At 50.7% G+C, this 26158-nt stretch overlaps 9 protein-coding genes and 1 pseudogene across 10 annotated transcripts; 6 read left to right on the top strand and 4 right to left on the bottom strand.

The window, feature by feature from the left end:
• Positions 1-274: 274 nt before the first annotated feature.
• Positions 275-1687, bottom strand: AFUA_6G03760 (endonuclease III domain-containing protein; the record flags this gene model as incomplete). The annotated part of the gene is made up of 1 exon (XM_742608.1): positions 275-1687. One exon carries the CDS (start codon positions 1685-1687, stop codon positions 275-277), a length of 1413 nt encoding a protein of 470 aa, XP_747701.1.
• Positions 1688-2268: 581 nt separating this feature from the next.
• Positions 2269-4449, bottom strand: AFUA_6G03750 (amidophosphoribosyltransferase; the record flags this gene model as incomplete). Its single annotated transcript, XM_742609.2, has 4 exons — positions 4120-4449; positions 3599-4051; positions 2852-3539; positions 2269-2794 (listed from the first exon to the last, which is right to left on the bottom strand). The coding sequence occupies exons 1-4, from the start codon at positions 4202-4204 to the stop codon at positions 2269-2271; spliced, it is 1752 nt and encodes a 583-aa protein (XP_747702.1). The 5' UTR covers positions 4205-4449.
• A 961-nt stretch (positions 4450-5410) lies between these two features.
• Positions 5411-7388, top strand: AFUA_6G03740 (DNA cytosine methyltransferase; the record flags this gene model as incomplete). The annotated part of the gene is made up of 2 exons (XM_742610.1): positions 5411-6873; positions 6965-7388. The coding sequence occupies 2 exons, from the start codon at positions 5411-5413 to the stop codon at positions 7386-7388; spliced, it is 1887 nt and encodes a 628-aa protein (XP_747703.1).
• Positions 7389-8123: 735 nt separating this feature from the next.
• Positions 8124-10288, top strand: AFUA_6G03730 (putative 2-methylcitrate dehydratase). The gene is made up of 4 exons (XM_742611.2): positions 8124-8528; positions 8642-9419; positions 9471-9655; positions 9708-10288. The coding sequence occupies exons 1-4, from the start codon at positions 8250-8252 to the stop codon at positions 10140-10142; spliced, it is 1677 nt and encodes a 558-aa protein (XP_747704.1). The 5' UTR covers positions 8124-8249; the 3' UTR covers positions 10143-10288.
• Positions 10289-10514: 226 nt separating this feature from the next.
• Positions 10515-12203, bottom strand: AFUA_6G03720 (putative MFS allantoate transporter; the record flags this gene model as incomplete). The annotated part of the gene is made up of 6 exons (XM_742612.2): positions 11957-12203; positions 11383-11908; positions 11104-11322; positions 10905-10997; positions 10784-10849; positions 10515-10727 (listed from the first exon to the last, which is right to left on the bottom strand). Exons 1-6 carry the CDS (start codon positions 12097-12099, stop codon positions 10515-10517), a joined length of 1260 nt encoding a protein of 419 aa, XP_747705.1. The 5' UTR covers positions 12100-12203.
• A 220-nt stretch (positions 12204-12423) lies between these two features.
• On the bottom strand, positions 12424-13926 carry AFUA_6G03710 (M20 family metallopeptidase; the record flags this gene model as incomplete). Its single annotated transcript, XM_742613.2, has 4 exons — positions 12424-12748; positions 12801-12940; positions 12990-13786; positions 13834-13926. The coding sequence occupies 4 exons, from the start codon at positions 13924-13926 to the stop codon at positions 12531-12533; spliced, it is 1248 nt and encodes a 415-aa protein (XP_747706.1). The 3' UTR covers positions 12424-12530.
• A 765-nt stretch (positions 13927-14691) lies between these two features.
• Positions 14692-16290, top strand: AFUA_6G03700 (uncharacterized protein; the record flags this gene model as incomplete). The annotated part of the gene is made up of 2 exons (XM_742614.1): positions 14692-15780; positions 15838-16290. 2 exons carry the CDS (start codon positions 14692-14694, stop codon positions 16288-16290), a joined length of 1542 nt encoding a protein of 513 aa, XP_747707.1.
• A 2447-nt stretch (positions 16291-18737) lies between these two features.
• ena1 (cation-translocating P-type ATPase) lies at positions 18738-22073 on the top strand (the record flags this gene model as incomplete). The annotated part of the gene is made up of 4 exons (XM_742615.1): positions 18738-18971; positions 19025-19290; positions 19343-21398; positions 21447-22073. The coding sequence occupies 4 exons, from the start codon at positions 18738-18740 to the stop codon at positions 22071-22073; spliced, it is 3183 nt and encodes a 1060-aa protein (XP_747708.1).
• Positions 22074-22720: 647 nt separating this feature from the next.
• AFUA_6G03685 lies at positions 22721-22856 on the top strand (annotated as a pseudogene). Its single transcript has one exon.
• A 910-nt stretch (positions 22857-23766) lies between these two features.
• Positions 23767-25583, top strand: AFUA_6G03680 (uncharacterized protein). The gene has a single exon (XM_742616.2). The coding sequence runs from the start codon at positions 23923-23925 to the stop codon at positions 24979-24981; it is 1059 nt and encodes a 352-aa protein (XP_747709.1). The 5' UTR covers positions 23767-23922; the 3' UTR covers positions 24982-25583.
• Positions 25584-26158: the final 575 nt, after the last annotated feature.

Below are 26158 nucleotides of genomic sequence, written 5' to 3'. Positions count from 1 at the left end.
CGCGAAGTACGGTTAAACGCGATCCCAGCACGGACCACCTGAGTATAGGGAGTAAACAAGCAAAAGGTCTATGAGTTTGAAGTGTAGTCAAGATGGTGTAGTCGGACAGGAAACAAAAATCATAGCGCAGTTGTAAATATAGCTAGTGGAACAAGGGTATTAAGCAATATCATCCTCTTGCAACTCCCGACTGAATATGTCGTCCCACATACCCCGAAATCAGTAATCGATAAATATACATAGGGAACAACTGTATGCTAACAGAACCGCAACCTCATTCGTCACTTCCATCAGTCTCAGCGCGAATCTTTCGTCCAGTCCTTCTCTTGCTAGCCACAGGCACATTCGTGTTTCCCTCTTTTTTCTTTCCAGTTCGAGTTACGAGGTGGTCGATCACACACCCATCCTCCCAGCCAGCGGAGGACTGCCCGGTGATCGCTCGACATCTAGGACAAGTCTTTCCATGGCGAATTAAAAGTTGGTGCAGAGAGTATTTCAGGTAATCCGGAATGCGAACCTCAAGATGACTGAAAGCAGTGACCTCGGTAGCTTTACCCGGAGGCACCCAGCCTAGCCACTTGCAGATACGGAAAATATGGGTATCGACCGCAAAGCATGGGCGTTGCAAGCAGAAAAGAATGACACAGGCAGCCGTTTTGGGACCGATACCCGGGTACTTGACTAGCTCTGTCATGGCATCTTCCGTGCTGAGAGTATGGAGGTGGTTCAGTGAGAGGAAGTTCTGATCCGCGCACGCTATCTCGTACTCCTTCTCTCCTGGCATGAGATCCGAGGACCCGTCCGACTCTCCTTTCACGAGAAACTCTTTGCGCTCTTGGTTCTCCTGGTAAACCATGTCCAGTATTGCCTTGATCTTTCTGCTCTTGATCTCCGCCAGACCGCCCCTCTTGATCGCCTCGAAGACATCTTTCAGCGGTGCTTGACGGACGGCATCCCAGTTGACACTTCCCTTGCCGATACCTTCTTCAAGAATACCGAACCTCTGTACCAGGCCACCGAAAGCCAAAGCGGAATTCCTCCCTGTCGTGGCACCGCTGAGCAGGGTGCGAATGAGTGCGTCTAGCACTGAAGGAACCTCACCACACCCTGTGACCGTGAGAGACGGCTCCGGGATCTTAGAAGGAGGGATGACTTCTCCATGAGCACTGGAAAGGAGCCTATTCACTTCCTCACATTCTTCAGGTGTGGGCCGAGCCCATTCAGGAAATGGGGTAGCTCCGGGCGTAAGACCATAAGGATTCTTCTTCTTGCTAATTTTGATTTGTTGCGGTAGTCCCTCTGTAGCTTTGTCGACGGTCTTTTGGAGATCACTTGCAAGGTTGTCTAAATCTTCTTCTTCTTCGATGCCGGGATCCTGCTTGTTGAGTTTAGGTTCTACATTGATACTCTCATGTGGTTGAGAGACTGAGCCCAGATTGTGTGGAAGGTCGTCATTCACATTGAGACTTGGCAAACTGCCTTTTGGCTTGCTCGTTTTGGATGACTTTGATAATTTTTCTGGATGCTCTATGGGCAGTTTCCTCTTCCGACCAGGTGTAGACTTTCCAGTCTTTGGCGAGACGTCTGGACCGTTCGAGTCGGTTAGCTGCGGCTTGACGTCCTGTGCCTTTGCCGCGAACAAAGCTGCCTCTCGGGCTGCTGCGGAACGTGTGACACGCCTAGTCATGCCGAGAGTACACAGCGGATTCATTTTAGACAGGATTAAAAGATGGAATCCATGAACGAGGATGGAAGCAGGATTCTTTATTGGGTGGTGGTAGATGGATAATTGTGCATTAGTGCAGAGGACAGTTCGGTGAGCAGTATCCTGATGACTTCAAACTGAAAGACGAAACTTGCAAGGATCATGCTCTAAGATTCTGTTATCGTGATTTTTGCGTTCCGGAGCCACAGTATACAGCAAAGATGTGGGAGAAAATCGATGCCAATTGATGATAGCCTCGTCCGATTGTTTGATTCAATATTCGTCATATCACATGATCCGATCTATGATCGCCGATCTATTTTTATCTATGTACATACACCATAGGCCTCATGACACGTGCGCCAAAAGATTTTCATCACAGATCCATACACTGCATGACCTTGTCGGGAATACTATTCCCTTGACCAGTCCGAGCTCTGCAATGGAAGCATTAAACAGAGGGCCGCCCTTGATCTTGCTTTTTCTCTATCGCATCCAAACTCCAAGACGCCAAAGACAAATGCACCGTTGGTATAGTAATCCATCAGAAGAGGAAACCAAGATCATTCGTGATCAGCAATGTTGTGGATGCTGATATCCATACGATCCTTGACCTTGGGAGGTTCCTCTTCGTGCGTCATGGGTTTGTTGCACCGGTTGAAGCCCGCCTGAAGCACTTCGGATTCTCCAGGGTACTTGGCAGGCACGATCTTGCCATGTTGATCGAGCTTGACTCCATTAGCAGCAATCTGGTAGTCCTCCTCGTTGGCGAAACCATGGGTGACAGCCTCTTTGGCACGGTCAACAGCCTTGATCTTGCGTCCTTCGCCGCGAATCTTCTCCAGATGGTCAAAATAGCCGTCATCGATGGGGGTAATGTAGTTGCCGCAGAAGACTCCAACTTCGAAGTTCACAGGTTCGCTCAATCCGTTTTCCTTAGTGATCTCAGCACAGGCACCGATCAAGTCGTCCAGAGTCTGGAAAATGACGCTGTCAGCGCCAATGTGTCTTGCGATACTGTTGGCGTCGCGGCCGTGTGCAACGAGCTCGCTAGGCGATGCCAAGTCGATACCATACACGTGAGCATGTCTGTTAAACGTATGAGTAAATTGCCATCACCACAGAAGGAATTTGAAATCGACTTACGTGATCTCAGGCGCGCAACTAGCGAAGTAAACCTTCTTAGCCCCAGCTTCCCTCGCCATGGTGACGATTTCTCTGCTGGTGGTACCGCGCACGATACTGTCGTCTACCAAAAGGACATTTCGGTCCTTGAATTCGGCTTGCATGGCGTTCAGCTTGCGACGGACACCCTTTTGCCGAGTCTTTTGTTCAGGCATGATGAAGGTACGAAAAACATATCTATTCTTGACGAAGCCCTGGCAGTAAGGCTTGTCGAGATAACGAGCAACCGCTGCAGCCGATGTGGTTGAGGTTTCAGGGATGGGGATAACGACGTCGATGTCCTTGACAATTTCAGGTCCGAGAACATCGAGGATTCTTGCGGCAAGGCGATCACCCATGCGCTGACGGCTCCGGTAAACGCTGATACCGTCGATGACGGAATCGGGACGTGCGAAGTAGACATACTCGAAAATATCGGGAGCATATGCCTTCTTCGGCGCCACCTGGCGGAAGACCGGCTCCCCACCTTTTTCGATGATAACGGCTTCACCAGGCTGGATATCACGGAAGTTGCTGAATCCAAGCTGGTGCAGGGCAACCGACTCGGAGGCCATCATGTAATCCGTGCCGGGGCCGTCCAGGGAGGGTCTGGAACCAAGAACCAGAGGACGGATACCGTATGAGTCACGGAAACCGAGGATACCGAACCCTACCATGATTGTCAATAGACGTTCAGGAAATTATCGTAAGAGGTATGAATATGCTCACCTGCCAGCATCGCCGTGCAAGCCCAGCCCCCCTGGCATCTCTCGTACATCCTGCTCAGGCTTGCAAAGAGATCTTCCCTGTTCACACGCGCCTTCTTGGTCTCGCTGAGCTCATCGGCAAAGATGTTCAGCATCAGCTCACTATCGCTATCAGTGTTGATGTGGCGGTGGGCCTCAAGATCCAAGTATCTTTTCAACTCGGGAGCATTGATGAGGTTTCCGTTATGGGCCAGGCAAATACCGTAGGGGCTGTTCACATAAAAGGGTTGAGCCTCGGCATTCGCGCTGCTTCCAGCAGTTGGGTATCTCAGATGTCCAATGCCCATGAAGCCTGGAAGGTCCGCCACTCTCGCACCATCATTGAAAACCTTGGCTGCCATACCATTGGCCTTCAACTGGTAGATGCGACCACCTGCCGCGCACGTTGCAATACCCGCAGCATCTTGGCCTCGATCTAGTAATTGAAGATTAAGGATTAGTCTCGATGCTCGGGGGAGTGCTCTGTATCGTCCAAATACTCACGTTGTAGAAGGTAGAGCGCTTCGTGAAGATCGACGGCAGCGGACGACTTGGGGTTCGCCAATATCAAACCGATGATACCACACATCTTGCTGATGAGGGGGTACTCTAGAAGTATTCATGATATCAGCATTGGGCCTGGGAATCAGACTGAATGGTAAGACAAATCAAGGTGAAGCATTTAAGTCAGATCGGATTTTCTCCGCAAGGATGCTTAGGAAGTCTAACATCTATAAAAAAAAAACCGAAATTCATCACAAAAGAGAAGGAACGTAACGCAATGAAGTTAGAAAACGTCAGGAGTGATACTCACATCTAGAGGCAAAAGTTCTGGCACGCGCACACAGAGACCGGGAGTTTCGAGAAAAGGACCGGAAACGTCGGCGAAGACAGGGGTTGGTACGGAGTAGATTGAGAACGACTCTCTTATTGAGACATAACAATAGCCACTGGAAAGGTGACTATAGTCAGGGTGGTGGTCAAAGCAAAGCCCACGAAGGGAATATTGAATGAACAGATGTCATGGTGAAGGAAGAGTTAGGAGAGAGGAAAAAACTGGGACGAGACGAAGCCCTCATTATATTCTTTTGAATTCCTCAGTGCTGTGGTTCTGGTTCTTTCCCCACCGCTCACAGAATTTTTGCGGGTGCCGCTAAACCAGAATAAATGAAAGGTTATGCTCGGCCCTGCTTCGGAGCCTCAGGCAGTGCCGAGACCGGCAATGACATAAGCTGTCAATTTGCTTTTGACAAACAGGGCAAACATACTTCATGTGTCTTCAGTATCAACACACGCTGACAATAGAGAGACATGGTCATGTATGATGGATACACTTTAGTTGATAAGATGTAGCTCAACTCGAGTCACCAGTGCTCTGTAAACGAAGTGCTATTAGTTCACTCTCAGCTCAGTCTCTGGCTGGGATTCAGTGTGATTTTAGACTGAAGAGCCTCCTAACTCCTGGGAATAGGGAGTAAGCCTTTGATGGACTTGGTGCTTATAATGGTGCTCGTTGATCACTGCTCAGTGTTTTGCTACCTCTTTGTTCAACATCTCCATAGCTGCATTGCTTCACTCCTTTGCAAACGTTTCAGCTTGTGTTACTCTCTAATATTCCGATCATCATGTTCTCGTCATATCTTTCTGTTCTCAGTCCTTACACTCCTTATATTCCCTTCCTTGCCCAAGTTCCTATTTTCCAGCAACTGCTAGTTGACTTTGTTTCCACGAAACCTTTGGTAATTCTGAATAGCTCAAAGGCCTTCCTCCTCCAGTTCTACCTGCTGCCGTGGAGATGAACCGTCCTACAAACGATTCGCTCCATTCCCAAGAGCCTCCACAGCCCTCAGAGCCCATATGTCTCGATGACAGTGACGATAACTCAAGCGTCTGTGACACATACAGTAACACTGACAGCAGTGTGACTATTGATAACGATCCTGATCGATCGTTTTTCCTTGACGACGAACAATTTCACCCTGGGGGCGGCCGGCGGACCCCAACGCCTTTCCACATAGGACCTCAAACTCACCAAGAAATCATAGACCTCACCTCGGGCCCTGAATTATTGGTCACAGAAGGAGATTATCTCACCGATGAATGCTTTGAGCGTCTTCTGCGAGACTGGAGCCGACCGGGACCCGCGGCGGCGCCTCTGCCGATTCGAGAGGCCTCGGAATGGGAAAAGCGCCCAATCGACCATGCTTGCGTAGACGGAATCGTCTACAAAGCGGGGCATTCCCTTGAACTTCACAATGGCCTTTTTCTCAGAATCGAAACTGTGCTTCAAGATACTGCTGAAGAGATCTTCTTTCAAGGCCGTCATCTGATCCGAACGTGGAATCACAAGGGGACTTATATACCAAAATGGTCCAACGAACTGGTCTGGATCGTCAATGAGTCAACAGAGGTCCCACTGAGCTTCGTCAAGCGCTTCATCAATATTCGTTTCACCAACTGCTGCCATGTTGAGCAAGATCTTCAGAAACGAAATCGACCAAATGATCTGTTCTGTCGATTGAAGGAGAATCTTAAATCATCTCAGGCGGCGGTCGAGTACCTGTCATTCGAAGATTCTGATGAAGGCTTTGCAATCGGTTCGATGTCTTTACGACATTCATGGCGAGGGGAAACTCGTCCGTTTGGTAGTGCGGATGCTAATTCACAACCACAATCTCCAATCATAGTCCTGGATGCAGACCCTGTCATTGATCTTACCGGAATTGAAAAAGAAGACGCCAGAGTGCAGAAAAAGCATCGGAAGTATACGTTTGGCGATGGGTTCTGCGGTGCAGGAGGTGTGTCTTGTGGTGCGTCGAAAGCTGGTCTGCATATCAAGTGGGCATTTGATAAATCCGAGAATGCGATTACCACATATCGTCTGAACTTTGCAACTGCGGTGTGTGAAGCATGTGACATCTTCTGTTTCTTGACGAATAAGCTGGAGGAGTTGAAAGTGGATGTCAGCCATGGTTCTCCTCCGTGTCAGACTTTTTCTCCAGCCCATACGATCAACAGTGTGAATGATGATGATAATTCAGCGTGCATCTTTTCCTGCGCGGACATGATCAAGAAATCGAGGCCGAGAGTGCACACAATGGAAGAGACCAGTGGACTTTTTGATCGACATAAGGAGACCTTTCACCGAGTCATACAAGACTTCATTGAGATAGGATACTCTGTGCGTTGGAGAATCCTGAATTGTATGGACTATGGGGTGCCGCAATCACGAAGAAGGCTCATCATTATTGCTTCTGGGTAAGGACCCTGTTTCCTATTGTTCTCCTGTGGGTCCTCTCCTGGCTTCCCAATTGACATTCCTCTGTGTAGGAGCTGATATCTTTTCTAGACCAGGCGAAGTGCTGCCACCCTTCCCAAAGCCCACTCACGGGCTGCCCGGATCGGGGCTGTCTGATTACACCACCATAAACCAGATGATAGCAAACATACCTCCCAATGCCCCAGATCACGATATCGAAGGTGCTAGGAGTCGAGGACTGCGCAATGGAACGAGGGTCCCCTTCGACCCGAACCAGCAGGCAAAAACCGTGACCTGCAGCGGCGGGGAGAACAACTACCATCCGTCGGGCACACGGGGCTTCACAAACCGCGAATTCGCCTGCCTGCAAACGTTTCCTCTAGACTATCGCTTTGGAGCACGAGAAGTTCGGAGGCAAATCGGAAACGCCGTCCCCCCTGCGCTGTCTAAAGCGATTTACCGAGAGATCATCAAGTCATTGCAGCGTACGGACGAGCAAGAACTCAGAGGTTGAGGAGTCGTGGTGAGCGCAAAGGATTTGGATTCTTCGATCCATATTCATACCTTGTGGCAGACCTGATGAAATTTGGTCCTTGTTCAGTTCATACCAAGCGATTGTTTGAACCCGGGCAAAGGAGATTCCTCCCACGATCCATATCTATACTGGTGACTGGTTTGGTCAACTGATTACCCTCGGCCGATCCACATGCTCTTTCGATTATATGGGGTTAAGCTATAGCCGCGGAAATAGAAAAGATGCCGTCCGACCGGGGGGAGCACCATGAGATGATTTCGACAACCACCATGGCAAAGAAGGATCATTCCTCAACGGTCGGCTCTCGGTCAACAGCGCTTCAGGTAGTCAGACTCCTCGATAGCTCTTTAGTGATAGTGGAATAAGCTTGTGTCAAAATATGGAATCCGTAGGTCCTCCAATGAAGCCGAGCAGCACCATGATCATCACAGTCGCATGCCGTTGAGTATGCATTTTAGAATCATCACAGATCTGGAGACGTCGAATAAATCCAGAATCAAGTCAATTTTTCCGACACCGGAGAAAAGTCTGGACAATAAGACCAGTAGAACTCCGTAGATGAAGAATCATCTTTGGGCCATTCTACCCTCTGCATTCGGATAGCCGGGAGTAACCGCAGGACAACAAACGGAACCGGCCTCGGTCCAGCGAGAAGGTCGATCTCGCTCAACAATTATCCCTCGCGGTCCCTTTTCTCCTTCCTTTCTCCTCTTCTTTTTTTTTTTTTTCTTCCTCCTTCATTGCTAAACGACCATCCTTAATTCCAACTCCTATCTTCTCCTCTCCTCTCCTCCTGTCTCTTGAGTATTCCATCTTCCTTCTTTCCCTTCTCCTTTCATCATGTCTGCCTCGTGTTCGGCGCTGAGACGGCTGACCCACAGGTCTCCCCGCACTTTGCCATCCCGCATCGTCTCCGTCTCCAGGCCATCCTCCCGCATTGTCGCTCGCAACTCCTTCACGAAGGCCGTCAACCCTTGCGCTCCCCGAGTCTCGCAATTCTCGACAATGACTGCTCTTCAGCACGGTGCTCCCGCTGCGCCGACAGAGAGGAACTATGATCCCGAGATCAAGGATATGGCTGATTATGTTCACAACTATAGTGTGAACTCTGATTTGGCGGTATGGGTCCATTATCCTCTTTTTTCGTTATGAATTTTATCAATTGGCGCGGAGACTTGGTTATTCAGTTTGCATTGCTGGAAGGAAGTAGCTCATGCATTGATTTGATTTAGTATGACACTGCCCGTCTGGTCTTCCTCGACACGCTGGGTTGCGGACTGGAGGCCTTGAGATTCAAGGAATGCGCCAAGCTGTTGGGGCCCGTTGTTGAGGGCACCGTTGTCCCTAACGGTACTCGTGTCCCTGGTACTCCCTATCAACTGGACCCTGTCAATGGTGCCTTCAACATTGGTGCCATGATCCGGTGGCTTGACTACAATGACTGCTGGCTTGCCGCCGAGTGGGGTCACCCCTCCGACAATCTGGGCGGTATTCTGGCTGTCGCTGACTGGATCTCCCGCACCAACCGTGCCGGAGGTAACCTCGGAAATGGCAAGATCGTGAAGGTCAAGGAAGTGCTGGAGGCTATGATCAAGGCCCACGAAATCCAGGGTGTTCTGGCCTTGGAGAATTCGTACAACAGAGTCGGCCTGGACCACGTTGTGCTGGTCAAGGTTGCCACCACTGCTGTGGTTGCTAAGATGCTCGGCCTCAACGAGAAGCAGACCGCTGATGCCATCACTCAGGCTTGGGTGGACGGCCAGAGTCTCCGTACCTACAGACATTCCCCTAACACCATGTCCAGAAAATCGTGGGCTGCTGGTGATGCTTGCCAACGGGCCGTTAACCTTGTCCTAAAGGTCCAGAAGGGCGAGGGCGGTGTTCCCACTGTTCTGTCCGCCCCCGTCTGGGGTTTCTATGACGTCCTGTTCAAGGGTAACAAGTTCAAGTTCCAGCGCCCGTATGGCAGCTACGTCATGGAGAACGTCCTCTTCAAGGTTTCCTACCCAGGTAAGTTTGTGGAAGTGAGAATTAGACGAGTTCACTATTAACCCTTGACAGCCGAGTTCCACTCTCAGACCGCCATTGAGTGCGCGCAGATTATCAACAGGAAGCTGGCAGCCATGGGCAAGAGCGCCAAGGACATCAAGGAGATCACCAACCGGACCCATGAGGCTTGCATCCGGATTATTGACAAGCAGTTCAAGGCTATGGACAACTTTGCGGACCGTGACCACTGTGTTCAGGTATGTCTTCAGCTTGAATTCGACCTCGGAAGCTTTGCTGATCTTGATCAAGTACATGGTTGCCACCATGCTGGCCTTCAACCGCCTGACCGCCGAGGACTACGCTGACGGCTCCGAGGCCGCCACCTCGCCTTTGGTTGAGGACCTGCGCAAGCGCATCCGCTGTGTGGAGGACCCCCAGTTCACCCGTGACTACCACGACCCTGCCAAGCGCACCATCCCCAACGCTCTGACCGTTACCCTGAATGACGGCACCGTCCTCGAGGAGGTCGTTGTCGAGGCTCCTCTAGGACACCGTTTCAGACGTGAGGAGGCCAAGCCCGAGATCTTGTCCAAGTACAAGCGCCACCTGGAGGCCCACTTTGACCAGGCCCGTATTGACGAGCTTCTCAAAATTGGCTTGGACCGCTCTTCTCTGGAGAACTACGATGTCGACAAGTACGTTGACCTCTATGTCAAGGACAAGATGGTCGTCGCTGCTCAATGATTGTGTGGAAATTAGAGTTGATTTTAGCATGTTATGTTACTATACGAAAAGGTTTCTAGTCCTATACAATAGCACAGCAATAGATTTCTTTCTTGAGCATATCAGGCCACATCTAGTACACATACCTGAACTGCAAATTCGCCAGATCAGTAATATCCACCAACTCCGTTGGCTTCCCATCGTGCTCAACAGGCCCAGCAACCCTCTCTCTCCTCCGATTCTCACACCGCAAATACACCCCCAGCACGAGAGCCACCACCACCACAACCACAAAACAAACAATAACTGCCTGAAATCCACTCTGCATCCATCAGCGATAAACTCTCCATCTATAACTGAATACAACATACCTGATATTTCGGCGCCTCACTCTCATAGAACAACTGCGGCCCAACAATATTCCCCGTGCAATACATGACGAAATAGATCGCGCTGACAGTCGCCCGCTTGCTGAACCCGCCGATATTCGAAGCAACCATTGCCAGGCTCAGGGGCATGCTGACCGAGTACACCCCCATGAGAAGGAGGCCGGCGTACCGCGCGGCGATGGACTCGGTGGCGTAGACAAGGGCGCTGCCTAGGATGCTGTGATCGTCATTTTTGTCAGGGTCGGTTGCGGTGTAACCTGTCAAGGGGTTTACCTGATACAGCCTACTGCGGCGATGACGATGCAGCGGCAGTTGTGGATTCTGGAGGATATGGTGGAGCTAATATCGTCAATCAGAGGGTTAGATCTGGGGAGAAGGGGCCAAGGAGACTTACGAGAGTAAGACGAAGACGAGGATTACAGCGCCAACGGGCATACCCAGCAGCAAGGTCTTGAAGGTTGAGAAGCCGAAGCCGTAAAGAATGAGGCTTGAGAACTAGGGTGTATTAGCATCAGCGGCGTTCGGCGGGAAGGGGGATAGGGTCATGCCGTTGTGAATCCCCCGTTAGGGATATTGAATCCTAGGATCATGACGGCCAGCAGCCAGGTTTTGGGGTCGATGAAGGCTTCGATGATTTGGGAGGTGTCGATCTTATTGCGCTTGTAACCGGCATTGTTGGCTTTGAGACGTTCGGTGGCGAGGAGCTTCTCTGCCTCTGTGAGAAAGCTGGCTGTATTGGGCGTGTCGGGGAGACGGAAGAACATGAGGATGCCCCAGAGGAAGGTGACGATGCCGAAGATAATGAATAGCCACTGTATAATTTAGATTTACATGTCAGAATGGATTGAGTCTTGGAGAGGGTGCGAACATACCTTCCACGGCTGCAGGCCAGTCTTGATTTGCCAGATCCCCATTGCAACAAGATTCCCTATGATCATCGAAATGGAATTCCCGCAGAACCAGATTCCATGCCGGAGAGGTTGCTCAGACGTCCGATACCACAGCGAAGTAATCAGACTGAAACCACTGGAGACACTCGCCTCGGTGCATCCCAGGAAGAAACGTGCCACCATAAGCCCGGCGAAATTAGTCGTGGCGGCATGGCAAGCGAGAACAATAGCCCATAACATGCTGTTCATTGTCAGGATAAGCCCTAGACGTTTAGGAAGAATGACAAACAAGTTGCAGGCCAGATACTTTCCCAGTGGAAACTTGACCATGAGTATCGAGGCCGGATATGAGAAGAACAGATAGCCAAAGTAGAATATGCTGCCTGACCAGCTATACTCGGATCCCTTGAGGTTGAGATCCGTCCGCAGGCCCATGATGGCCGTGTAGCTGAGGGCTTGTTTGTCCAGAAAGGCCATCATGCAGGCAAATGTCATGATCGGGAGGATCCTTGATCACCGTCAGTAACGTGGCAGACTGATTGCATGTCGAACGTACATAATGTCAATCTTTCGAACGAGACGTTTCTCTGCGGTGGATGAAAAGGCAGAGCACTCTTGAATCTGTTGCATAGCGCCTTCGCCGAGGTCATCTGCATGCTTGTTGTTTTGTAGTGTCTTCTCGCTTGACATGTTTCCCATTTTGAATTGCACTCAGTGTCTCAGCCATGCAGTCTCGTTTCATTCTGTACATCCACATCCCTATTTATATTCAGCAACATTCGTATCTCTATCTTGTACCCCCGCATTTCGAAGATAAAGTTGAGTCCGTAGATATACTCCAGATAACGGCGCCGATGATTGACACCGCCGGAATAGTGTCATTGGCTGCGTCGGCAAAGCTAGCAGGCCTTGGCAGCTTTGGCAACAAGTATACGATAGAACTAGTTACGAGAAGGTGACTGGGAAGTGTAAGTCAATTGGATAGAAGAGCCGAGGCTGCTAGAGGGTGTTCTATTCTCATTCCCTTATCAGTCAAAAAGTATGTGGTGAGTTATGTTTCGATTATGCTCATACATCAATGGTCTATTATTGTCCTAGAGATATACAGCCTACAGGAGATCATAAATGATCTACGCATCTCTTTGAAAGTCCTCCTTCACCTGTGCTGCGAAGTCATTGTCCACCAACATCTGACAAGCGACTACTGCCATTCCTGCGGCGCAGTCGAGACATCTTCTGTACGATGCTTGGGATCCGGCTCCTGCTGTAAACTCTGGCGTATGATTGACCCCTTCCGCCGCAATGGTGAACATTCCATGGAACCCAGGTACAGCATATGACACGTTCCCTATGTCATGAAGGTTAGTTGATTGGAGCGACACGCTCAGGGAAATTCATACCCATGTCTGTAGAGCCTCCCCCGGAAGTGTTTGGCTGGCCGGCATTATCGTAAAGGGCATGGTGACCCATTGCGCGCATCGCAGATACAAAGCTCTGGCAGATGGGACGATTCGTCTTCAAATCGGCATATGAAATTCCCCTGCTATCATCAGCACGAGAACACTCCACGAGAACTTTAAAACACTCACCATTCAAAGTCGACTTTGCAACCAGTAGCCACTGCAGCTGCCTCAAAGCACTTGATCACCTTGTTCGTAAGGACTTTCAGGCTTTTAACTGTGTCTGACCGGATGTAGTAGTCCACCGTGGCAGACATGGGAATCACATTCGGCCGGTCTCCTCCATTGACAATGATCCCGTGGACTCTCTCAGCGGGCCGGAGCTGCTGTCGCAAGAGGGAGATGTTCACATATGCAGAAACCACAGCATCGAGGGCATTGATCCCCTCCCATGGAGCGGCAGCCGCATGCGCCGGTTTGCCAGTAAATGTCACGCGTACCTTATCGTTGGCAAGAAAGCCTCCCGGCACAGTTGCAGCTATACACAGCAAATCCGGAGCATTGGGGATCAGAGGCATGGGATGAACCATGAGACACGCGTCGACATCTTTATACGCCCCATTGTCTAGCAGGCGCACCTTCCCACCACCCGACTCTTCGGCGGGAGTACCCAAAAGACGCACGGTATATCCGAGCCCCTCGGGACAGTGGATTTTCAAAGCTTCGCAAGTGGCGATGAACGCAGCTATGGAGCTTGTCGCGATGAGATTGTGCCCACATGCATGCCCGATATTGGGTAGTGCGTCGTACTCCGCATTAAACACCACGACGCGACCACCGGCACCATGTTTGTACTCAATTTCTAGAGCCGTGCTCAGGCCATACGCCTTTCTACGCACTTCGTAGCCTTCAAGCGTGTTGAATAGCTCGCAGATGTGATCGTGTGCTTTGTGCTCCTCATAAGCTAGTTCCGGATTCGACCAGATCTGAAACGGTTAGCGAACACTACAGTTGTAATTGTAGTCAAACTCACCTTGTTGTTGATATCTTTAAGCTGCGCGTCATACTTGTGAATGGCATTGCGAACACTTCCGATGAATAATTGTTGAGAAACGGAAAGCTGCATTGTGCTTGTGTGGCTCTTGTGTATCTTCTCTGATCATTTTGAAAGCCTCCAAGCCAAGGCTGGCTCGGAGGCATTTTATAGGCTTGTTCTGTTTAGACTTCAACAGAGGCGCAACCTTCAACTTTCTTCTCGGCAACGTCTTGACTTGCTAAATGGAGATTGCCATGACTCCAAAAGTTGTGACTGGCTGAGACAGTCTCAGGTCACGTGTAATTAGCCGATGCAGCCAATCACGAATAGCGACTCGGCATGTCTCCGCATCCTCGCTTCGTTACCGATTTGGGATGGCTATGCCATCCTCGACTTATCTCTCACTCTCCTCATCAGGTGCCCTTCATGCCAGTCATCATGGTAAGAGGTCCCATTGGATAGTCACACCCCGCCGACAAACCCCGCTTATGTTCGTGTGTTCGGGATTGAGTGTCGAATTAAATACCAGCCATCGGCAAGTAACAACTTGGCTGCTCAATAATGCAACATGTACAAGACTGGCCGAAAAGCACGTTCCAAGACTGGTAGGCTTATTTGCTTTCTGAGCTGTCAGCGATGACTCATTAGAATGCAGGCTGCCGTACGTGTCGGATCCGGAAAGTCAAATGCGATGAGGAACGGATTATCGTTGATAGCAAGAAGGAACCCCAATGCAGGCGGTGTTCTGTCGCACGAATCTCTTGCGAATGGAAGGGTGGACCCATCCCCCGTCGGTCAACGACAGGGAATAGAAAAAGTCTGAAGTCAGGGACCCATGCGAGTTCGCATGGCTCGATGAGGAGACCGGCTGATTTGCAAACTGCCTTGCTTCCTGGTTGCACCCATGACAGTAGTCTGCAAGCTGCCAATTCACTTGTCCTCTCGGGATCTGACAGGTCTCGCTTGAACTATCTTCAAGATTCTGTCCTGGTCACTATACTCGGCAAGCAGTGGCCGTGGTCCACCGTTTCCTACACCTACCATAGAGTAGCTGTCAAGGAACCTATGGTGATGAGCATGATCCTCGCCACGACTGCTAGTGAAATCCATCGATCACGTCTCCACGATTCCGACAGCACATGTTTGTATTCCGCAGCCGGTGATTTCTCTGACATCGATGGCAGGGTGCACTACGGCACAGCGTTATCGAGACTCCGTGAAGCACTAGCCGAAGGCGTGAAGACGTCGTCGAAGCTCGAGGCGGTGTTCATAACGTTGTGGCTGATGATCGATTACGAGAACCGGTTTGGTAGTGGGGCATCTACAATCAATATTCATTTGCAAGGCATTGAAAGCATACTGCACAACCATATCTTACCTCTGCTGAAATACGAGGACTGTTCGGCCGCCGCAATTACTGCCGAGAGCCCTGGAGCGGCAGGATTGCTGTTTGACAATTCTGCCGAAGGTGCGAGTTTGACTGAGAGAGTGGCCAGGAGTCCGGTCGATTCGGTAGCTGGTCCATCTGCGGGGAAACTAGTTTACACGGCAGTGCCTCTATTCTTGCTGTGGACCCTCTACTTCTTTACGCCCGGCGCGCTTTTCTTTGGCCCTGGGGCTGTATATGAACCAGGGTTTGAGAAAGTCAACGATGATCTCTACCGTCTCTTCCGTCTCTTCCTTCATGCAGAAGATGAAAACACGCGGTTGAACCTAGAGAACCTCTATCGTATCAGTAGGCAGTCGCCTTCGAAGTTCTGGGGAGAAGCCTACCCAGCCAAAGCACAACTAGACGACCTGGAAAACTATCCTGGGTTAGCGCTCTACCACAAGAGCCATGTGGTTCAATTCAGAATCACCGAGCTATTTCGGCAAGCAAGAGGCACCCCGTGGAACGAAGCACCTTATCAGCAGACTGTCGATGAGATAATCAGAATAGCCAATGTAAGACGAGGACGTTCAGGCCCATGCTGTTGCTCAGACTGATATGAACCATGCTAGGAGTTCGAGATGCTTCTCTCATCTGCCAAAGCCGCCCCGTCGTGTGATATTGTGGGAGACGGGCGCCGCGTGATGGAGACAATCTATTGGGCAGCCATCACATACTACAGCACGATTGTCTACTTCCACCTCTGCTTTGACAGGCTGCTCCCAGACAACTTGCAGACAGTGTTGATGCCGCAAGAAAAGGCCGTCTCCCTAGTCCTGGAGCTATCGCTCAAGCTCCATCGAAGCAGGCCGCATCTCATGGTGCGCATCACGTGGCCACTCTTCATGGCCGGCGTGGCTACCGCCGACAGGATCTATCAGGATTGGGTATCTATCCGGCTGCGAGAGTTGGGGCGGTATGGGCAGAATTACAGCCGTATCAGCCAACGCTTTGACGAGATTATTCGCGGAAGCGACCCTTTTGCATATTCTCAGAAACAACTTCCGTATTACAACGCTGATTGATCTAATGGAAAGATGACCAATCTGATGAGCTCCTTTTCGATCGATCAACAGATTAATTCGAGAACGTTCGAAAGCCAGCAATAATCTTGGCAAAAGTTGCCCAGAATATTCGCCGAATTGACTTCAAGCGGCAGGATGTTGTCTTACCAGAATAGTCTGGGGCACATGACGTGAGATGCGGAGACGCTGATATCTGATCTATTTTCAGGCTCTATGTGCATTTAGAGTTTCGTGGGATATGCGATCTGAGCTGGAACTGGTCCTCTTTGGCTTCACGAAGTTTACCACGTTAAAACCATATTTCTCCGATGTTGGAGAACTAGGTTGCTTCAGTGATTCGCCATGGATTGACCTCTGCGACGAGCCTTCTTGGCGAATGGAAGAATCAAGAAATCTTCTCATTGACGGTGCTATAGATTTTAAGGCATTATTCAATACCAGTTACAACGATACTCATCCAAAGGCCGTTAGATTTGCAGGACGATACCGGCCTTGTCGTCCGCTTTCATGCCAAGTCAAAATTGCTGTACTGATAGTGATTTTACATGACAAGCCAGAGACAAAAGCAAAATAAGCGCTAACCGCGGTTCCAAGAAAGTCCAGCCAACTTGGAAGGAAGGAACGAAAGCAAGCAGAAATCTGAATTTCATTCCTCCGGGGCGTACGATGCCTGACATACTGGGCACCTGTACGGACGATATTCCCACCATGACGCAAGACAAGAGTGATGAAACGCATGGCCACAGCGACTGAGAATGAGCAGAGAGGCGGCCTCTGGAGTCGGGCGCAGGTCCGACGTGCCTTGTGGGTAACGGTCTGGATCCGAGAACGGAAGCGATGATCGCGACGGCGACGAGGGTAGCAAGGTTGAGAGACAGATAGCACTGTGAAACCAAACCCACCATTACTCGTTAGTCTCACTGATGAGAGCAGCCAAGGCCACTAGTGCAGCTGTGTCCCCGCATCGTCTCCTAACGCCAAGAACAAAGGATGGCCGATAGCCCAATTGCCTGAGAAGGGAAACTTACCACGGTTCTTGCGCGTACCGGCCAAAATCATGGACATTTTTGTTGTTGTTGCTTCGGCTGCATGCGGCGATATCACTGTGCTGCTCTTCCAGCCATCTCTCCACGCCCACCTGTCGCATGCAGCCGTACTCTCGCAGTGCGGCCAGCTCGCGGGCTGTTCTTGCTGCCTCATTCCTGCGATGCCGCCACATGATTATGCTGTGTTCCAAGTTTGTCAGTTGTTACCCTCACAAGATTCATTCCAGCATTGGGAACTCGCAGCGAATCGTATAGAAGATCATAGAATATTCCCAGCGACATTCGAGGACAGGTCGAAACTCACATAGGGATCACACTGATGGCGACGAATAAGACGACTGCACCCGCAACTACACCTGCAATCTCGCCATTGCTAGCCATAGACACTCACTCCGTTGACGAAGAGAGTATAGTCAATACGAGAACGAGACAAAGAACCGGTCTCCAGCAGCCCACAGACGAACACGTAATCGGGTAAATCGGCTAGTTTGAGCAAGTCAGAATATACGGAGTATGCACAAGCACATTGAAAGCGAGCGCCAGTGCACCAAAAAAACAAAACAATTTCTGGTGTGGGGACTGGGGAGAGGGGAGGTATCAGACAGCCATTCAGCAAACCACCACCCACAAAATACAATGGAGCACAAACACTCGGAAAGATAAGTCACAGGCCGTGTTGGGGCGTCGAGCTCGCTCCGTCTGACGAGGGGGGATCCAGCCTGCATTTAGATAGGACTGCTACTGGGTCTCAGGCCACCACTTGCTGCCTTCCGCCAAGAAGCCCCAAGACCATCCAGTGAGGGAAATTGCCCCAAGGCCGCCAAGGCTCCCGCTCTTGGCGCTGTGGTTCCGGTTGCCCCACGACGTGCCCGGCTCAGCTAATCAGAACACTTATCCGGAAACGATTGGCCAATCGTTTGCTGTAATGCTTGGCGGCTTCTTGGCATTGCCCAGCCCAAGGTGCTCACGTGGGTGGGATGATGGGCATGTCGACTGTCGTGTGCGTCATCGGGCTGGGAGGCGGCAAATGCTCGCGCACCGACCCACGGAATTCGGCCAAGATTCTGGATCGATTGCCCCTTATGTATGCGAAGGTTTGGGGATGTGATTGGTGTGCAGCGTAAACGAGTACGGATTGATAAGAGTGCCAAGATTGGAACCACTGTTCACGTCATGGAGGGGGGTTTCCGGCACGCCGGTTAGGAGTGAGACAGAGTGACTTAAATATGTCGCGATACCCCCGCAACGACGGGAGAAGAAAATCTGGTTCTACAACCTAGGCTTTAATTTCCAAGTTGATTTCAAGTCGTTGTGTATGGACTCTCACTCGCTTGAAGATACGATATACATGAAGCCTCCTTAGGATAACTGCACTGGAATAGAACATTTTCGTTATATAACATGGGTGCGCAGAAGAAGCAATCCTCTGATAACTCTCAGGCTTTGTCTCAGCCTGCTCATGCGCTTCGCTATGAGGATGTCCTTCGTGAGCTGGCCGTCGATCCAGACCAGGGTCTGACCGTGGGGGAGGCGAAGCGAAGACTCCAACAATATGGTCCGAATGAACTGGAAGGGGGAGAGGGTGTTTCCATTGTCAAGATTGTCATTAGGCAGATCGCAAATGCCATGATGCTGGTTAGTCTCTCCCTTTTGTTAGACAGACAACGACAGACAACTGACGACAGCAGGTCCTGATCATCGCCATGGCGGTCAGTTTCGGCATTCAATCCTGGATTGAGGGTGGTGTCATTGGGGCTGTCATTGGTCTAAACATTGTGGTAGGTGTCTATCAAGACTATGCCGCAGAGAAAACGATGGATTCCCTTCGATCGTTGAGTTCTCCCACCGGAACTGTCACGCGTGATGGCAAAACCAGTACCATTCCTGCCAACGAGATTGTCCCCGGGGACATGATTGAACTCAAAGTTGGAGACACGGTTCCTGCGGATCTTCGGTGCGTAAAGAGTTACCAGAAAATATCGTTCCCGTTCACTAACCGCCGATAGGCTCGTTGATGCAATGAATTTCGAAACCGACGAGGCCCTCCTGACTGGCGAGTCGCTGCCGGTGCAGAAAGAGGTCGATACCACTTTTGACCCAGACACGGGACCTGGTGATCGGTTGAATATTGCGTATAGTTCCTCCACGGTGACGAGAGGCCGCGCTCGGGGCGTTGTTATCAGCACGGGGATGCAAACCGAGATTGGAGCCATCGCCGCTGCTCTCCGCGCCAGCGACTCCAAGAGGCGGCCCGTCAAGCGCGGTCCCGAGGGAGAAACCAAGAAGCGATGGTACGTGCAGGCGTGGACCCTGACTTGCACGGATGCCGTGGGACGGTTCCTGGGAATCAACGTTGGCACACCGCTGCAGCGCAAACTCTCGAAACTGGCTTTGGCCCTTTTCGCCATTGCCATCATCTTCGCCATCATTGTCATGGGCGTCAATGGGTTCCGCAATGACAAGGAGGTCATCATCTACGCAGTCGCAACAGGTCTTGCAATGATCCCGGCCTGCCTGGTGGTGGTCCTGACCATTACCATGGCGGTTGGAACCAAGCAAATGGTTGAAAGACATGTCATTGTCCGGAAGCTTGATTCCCTTGAAGCCCTGGGCGCTGTGACTAACATTTGCTCAGACAAAACGGGAACCCTCACCCAGGGGCGCATGGTCGCCAAACGGGCGTGGATTCCCTCTGTTGGCACCTTCTCGGTGGGGTCTTCTAATAACCCCTTGAACCCGGAAGAGGGCGACCTTAGCCTGCTGCCTGACCCGCCGGTCAAAGTTGGCCCTGACGCTCATGGAGAGCCTTCCCGGCCGGAGGATCTGCTCAAGGACAATCCTCTTTTGGAGCAATATCTGAACGTGGCCGCCATGGCAAACCTTGCCCATGTGCACAGGTCCGAGCACAATGAATGGCAGGCTCGTGGTGAACCGACCGACATTGCGATTCAGGTGTTTGCCTCGCGCTTTAACTGGGGACGCGATCGCTGGACCAAAGGCGAGAAGCCTGTTTGGCGCCAAAAAGCTGAATATCCATTTGATTCTACTGTGAAAAAGATGTCTGTCATCTTTAAGAACACCAATGATGATCGGGAGATGATCTTCACCAAGGGCGCGGTGGAACGTGTCATCGAGGCTTGCACCACCGTCACCTGGACAGCTGGTTCCGACCCGATCGCCTTGGACGAGAACATAAAGGAGGAAATCTTGCAGAACATGGAAGCTCTCGCAAAGGAGGGCCTGCGAGTTCTCTGCCTCGCCTGTCGGGAGAATCACAACCCCGTCAAAGGGGAAGTTGTCCCTGCGCGTGAGGAAGTGGAGAAAGATCTCACTTTCTGTGGACTCATCGGTCTGTATGACCCTCCCCGACCTGAGACGGCCGGCGCTATTGACGAGTGCTACCGCGCTGGGATTTCGGTTCACATGGTCACGGGCGACCACCCGGGTACTGCGCGAGCGATTGCAGCGCAGGTTGGCATCATTCCAGCCAACATGGACAGTCTTGCCAAAGATGTTGCGGACGCCATGGTGATGACTGCCAGTCAGTTTGATAAGTTGACAGACGAGGAAATCGATGCGTTGCCTACTCTGCCTGCTGTGATTGCTCGGTGCGCTCCCAACACAAAGGTTCGGATGATTGATGCCCTTCATCGTCGGGGTCGGTTTGCGGCAATGACTGGTGATGGAGTCAATGACTCGCCATCGTTGAAGCGGGCAGATGTTGGAATTGCTATGGGACAATCGGGGTCCGATGTGGCCAAAGACGCTTCGGAACTGGTGTTGACTGATGACAACTTTGCGTCGATTATCAACGGAATTGAGGAGGGTCGTCGTATTTTTGATAATATTCAGAAATTCGTCCTGCATCTTCTGGCGGAAAACGTCGGTCTCGCCCTCACGCTTCTGATAGGTCTGTGTTTCAAAGATGACAACGGGCAATCTGTGTTTCCTATTGCTCCTGTCGAAATTCTATGGATCATCATGATCACCTCCGGGCTCCCGGACATGGGACTGGGTATGGAGATCGCGGCTCCGGATATCATGGACCGTCCTCCTCAAAGCGTAAGTACATCAGTCACTCTTTCTGGGATCATATACTAACGACAACAGAAACAAGGTATTTTCACCTGGGAAGTCATAGTCGACACCATGGTCTACGGCGTCTGGATGGCGGCTCTCTGTCTCGCCTCTTTCTCGCTCGTCCTCTTTGGTTGGGGAGATGGCAACCTGGCCTCGGGCTGCAACAGCGACTACAGCCCCGAATGCGACGGTGTGTTCCGCGCCCGAGCTACGACCTTCGTGTGCATGACATGGTTCGCTCTCTTCCTCGCCTGGGAGATGATTGATATGCGCCGCAGCTTCTTCCGCATGCAGCCCAATTCCAAGCGCTATTTCACCCAGTGGATGTTTGACGTCTGGCGCAACAAGTTTCTGTTCAGCGGCATCATGATTGGATTCGTCACGACCTTCCCCATCCTGTACATCCCTGTGATCAATGACGTTGTCTTCAAGCATGTCGGTATCTCCTGGGAGTGGGGTGTGGTGTTTGTCGAAGCGATTCTTTTCTTCGCTGGCTGCGAGGCCTGGAAGTGGTGCAAGCGCATTTATTTCAGGCACACCAGCCAAAAGGAAACTGGCAGAGAAAGGGTACTTCGGGACTTTAGCCGTTATACCACCATGAGCAGGTCCGAGACCCAAGCAACGGGTGACCTCAACGTGGAAAAGTCGATGGTTTAGATCTGGCAATAGGCCAGGATAGCAGCAGATGGAGGGCAGGGAAGCGACTGCGTGTATTTGCATGCATCTAATTGGTGGCCACTGGTTTTCATTAAGCAGAATGTACATAGATATGAATAGAAGTAGCGATTTATCTTTTTTTTCCGCCTTTCGGTTTCCCCCCCTTCTGCAGGTTCACGAGTAATTGACTTTATCCTCACTCTAGAGTCTAGTTGATATGGTATGTCTTTGTAAATATGCAATCAGTCTCAGTTTATCATATTCATTCTGATTCACTATAACTGGATTATATAATTCTGTATGCATACTTATCGCCTTATCTAAAAAGGCAGTAATTTGGCACATCCACACGGTTCCTTGATATATACTCTCGTCCATGGGTACATCATAGGCTTCATACCCTTGATATATATCGGGAACCCTTCAGCACAACAGACAAGTCAACAACAAACTGATGAAAATAGATTAGATAGTATTACAGTACTACCTATGTAGTTCTATTAATAGCAAAAACGTATATAAGAATATCACCTAGAAATCTTTTCCACTACAAGCACGGCGGTCCTCAGCATTGGAGACCAGATTGTTAAAGCATATAAAGATACATAGACATATATTTCATTACCCTGATGAACTTTCCAATAATAGGCAAGATGGCCGAGTGGTTAAGGCGGTGAGTGTTTCCATGTGTCCCTTAGTCTTTCGACATTCTATCTAATAAATCAACCAGTTACGTTTAGGCCGTAATGGGAAACCGCGTGGGTTCGAATCCCACTCTTGTCATTATCTTTTTTTCTTTTTCTTTTTCCCACCCATCCATTCATGAAGCCTCACTTCGTAGCAAAGGCGATCAAGACTCTAGACGGAACAGGATAATATGAATTGCGCCATTGGCAAATGACAAGATGTGTTAACCCACATGACACAAACGACTGTTCGCCTGTTCCAGTTGAAATGCCATCCTGCAGGGCCTATGTTGCCATACCAAGCTGCTGAACCACCACACCCATTGAGAAATAGAGTGAATCAAAAACCAAACTGACAGCGTACATTTATTGCCATCATGGTTATTGAGCATACCATATCATAACCAGCGCAGGTGATCCAGCCTCTCAGCTAGTCAAACGTCCAGTATGGCTCTCACACCCCGACAAGAGAGGGATTGGAACCCATGCGGGCTCCCACTACGGCCTTAACCTTGGAAGCATGCACCGCCCCGGAGAACAAGGTACTGTATCTATTTCAAGCATTCAGAAGCCCAAGCCCAAGCACAACCCAGCCCGAGCGGCACAGCAATCCGCAGCCGAGCTAAGCTAGACTGGGGTCGGGGCCATCAGATCCCTGCTAAGCGCCGAACTATGGGGCATATCGGTAGCCAACACCACTTTACTATACTGTCACGCGAGTCATAAATCGCAGATGGCCCAGTTCCAGCCCTGACAAGAGTGTCACACTTGTTCTATTACGGAATGGGCCGCTTCCCGATGTAACCGCACAAGCCGCTATCTTCCCTGGAATGTTGGCACAAGGCTACCTATTCAGGCGCTCAAGAATGCCGATGCCTGAATTCGCAGTTGACTGGCAAGTTTCATGAGCGATGTGGCTTCACTTTTGGCCAGAAACATTGGCTGTTCCATCTCAGCGAGCAGGGTTTCAAACTTGGATGCCTTGGTGCCTTTCCACATGAGGTTAAGCACCATTGGCTTTGGATATTTTGAGACGCATACTGTGCTGTGGCACAGTCAGTGCATTTGTAGCCAGTGGCTGTGTTGTCATGGTCGTGAAGGTGGATTAGAGTCTGTTGGTTGCTGAAGATGTATAGGAGAAAATAGCATATAAGGGGACTGAGATGTCTGTGGTTGTTCTTGTTTCCAAGCCAACAGCACATTTCTCAGAATTGGCATCTCATCACAGAGTCCGTGTAATTATCACATTAGCAAAAGCCACAATGTCCCACCCCGATCTATCGACCATTCTCGAGGTCTACCCCGAATGCGAAGTCACCTGCTACGGGTACGCTCCCAGCCAACGGCGCCGCTGCAGAATGCGAACCAGGAAAGACAACCGAGACAGGGCTTCGTACCTTCTCGAAGAGGGCACCAGATATCTTCAGCGCGGCCTCCCCGTCGACGGTCTGCTTATTGAGCTAGCCCCGCTAGTTCTCTGCACACGCTTCCACCAATACCAGGCAGACGACTTGGTCCGGGACTGGCGGGCCAAGCTGCGGGAGTTCCAGCAGCAGACTCTTCTGAATGCTATGCTGAAATCGCTCCAAGAGCTTGTGGACAGTCGGGCGCGTTCGCGTGCTGCTAGGTCGGCGGGTCGGCGTCTCCCAGAAAGAGTTTCGAGTCCGACACGGCTGGAGAGGTCGGCTGCTATTGTAACAGAGGAAGAACCGGCTGCTCCTGAAAGAGAGGAAGAGGAGGAAGAAAGAGGAGATAGGGAGGACGAGCCTGAACCAGAACCCGAACCTGAACCTGAACTTACCCCCAGCCGGTCATCTACGGAGACTTCCTCGCCAGCCGTTGAGGCTCATGTCGCGGAGCCAACCGTTCCTCAGACTGAGTCCAGAAGAGTCACTCGCAAACCAATCGAAGGAGACTGTACTATCTGCCTGTGTCCTCTACGAGAACAAGACAGTGATGAAAACGGCGAGGGATCAGAAGATCGCGATGATGAGAATGAGGATGATGCGGCGGGCACAGGGTCCGGCACAGCGTCCGACGAGCACGACGCCCCCGAAGAACATGACGATGACGACCTTGTATATTGCAAAAACCAGTGCGGTACGAACTATCACAAAGCCTGTATTGACGTGTGGCATGCTACTCAGCGTACATTTGAAACTCCACGTGGGGATCCTATCGGCCTGTCCTGCCCGTACTGTCGAGCAGCATGGTCCTCCTGATTTCTTCATTCTGCGGGGAGTCTCGGCGTTTGTTACTTATTTTGTGATCCCAATTCCTTCTCACGTTCTTGTTGCAATACGTCAGATATTTCCTTGTACAGTTATGCCTGGGGGTGATTATGAGTACATAACGGCCTTGTTCAGAATTATATTAATAGCAGTTTCCTGGTTCTGCAAATATAGTCGTGTTGGCCTTCAAGCTTGTAGCTGAGATAAATGGATACATAGATGGCTCTCTTCTATCGTGATGATCATTCCCACACGTTGTTCCTCTCTTCGCCTGTGTCTCGATCTCTTGAATCTCGCCTCGACCTCGGCTCCAGCTAGAAGCATCGAATACAATAGCTCCTGACAATGGACTGTTCTCTGAAGGATGAGTGGTCTCAATGAATGTGACCGCTTGCCGCGATTGGCCTCGAAGACTTAAAGGAGCAGGCTTCTTTTCTGGGCAGAGCGGAGTGAAGCTTCTGAACCGCCTCAGGCACCGCGAACCTGGAGCTCAAAGCTTTATTGGACAGCTTATCACTGGCACTGGGAGGAGAGTTGGTCGGAGCAAAATAGCAGTGCTCAGCTCCACATTTTCACTGGAAACAAAGCTGCCAAGCAAGTCTTGGGGAGTAGTGATGATGGAGAGGGAGGGAGAGAGAGATCATGGCATCAATGGCCCGAGCTGCACTGCATCGTCATCCATGAAGTACACAACCGACGTCTAGTAATGCAGCGAGGGTAGGCTCGGGGTGCAGCTCAGGGATGGGCCCATAGCCAGATCCTTCATCGTTGGATATAATTCAGGCGCCTTTGTCAGACCTTGCCCCATGCGTAGGTAGCAATATTGTCCCACAATCAGGTTGAACCCAACTTGAAGGACTGCTCAACAGCCAGGGGCACGGCCCAGTAGCCGTTCGCAGTGTCCAATTTGAAAACGGCCTTCCAATGCTTTAATAGATTGGCTATAACTAGCTCACAAAGCAACCGGGAACGGGACAAATCTCGTCTTTCAGAATACAGGCTGGATCGTCGACAACTTGAATCAAGTCTTTGTGGCCGAACAGCCAGAGATGCTCTGATCGAGCCAACAAGTGCATTTTGTGCACTTAATCCTCGGACGAAACAGTGGAGTTTTTTAAGAGCACTTGTCCACTTTATTAGAGCTGTGAGAGTCTCTCAAAGCAGAGCA

This window comes from Aspergillus fumigatus, chromosome 6 (genome assembly GCF_000002655.1).
Source record: "Aspergillus fumigatus Af293 chromosome 6, whole genome shotgun sequence".
Classification (NCBI taxonomy): Eukaryota; Fungi; Ascomycota; class Eurotiomycetes; order Eurotiales; family Aspergillaceae; genus Aspergillus; species Aspergillus fumigatus.
The sequence above is the reverse complement of the archived record's forward strand: the minus strand, read 5'-3'. Positions and strand labels throughout refer to the sequence as shown.

Bases quoted from the DNA above. Each gene is read 5' to 3' on its own strand.
- AFUA_6G03680 (XM_742616.2), top strand. From the start codon at position 23,923: ATGTCTGTGGTTGTTCTTGTTTCCAAGCCAACAGCACATTTCTCAGAA.
- AFUA_6G03730 (XM_742611.2), top strand. From the start codon at position 8,250: ATGTCTGCCTCGTGTTCGGCGCTGAGACGGCTGACCCACAGGTCTCCC. The intron at 9,420-9,470 runs GTAAGTTTGTGG...AACCCTTGACAG, and splicing joins CTTCAAGGTTTCCTACCCAG to CCGAGTTCCACTCTCAGACC. The intron at 9,656-9,707 runs GTATGTCTTCAG...ATCTTGATCAAG, and splicing joins ACCGTGACCACTGTGTTCAG to TACATGGTTGCCACCATGCT.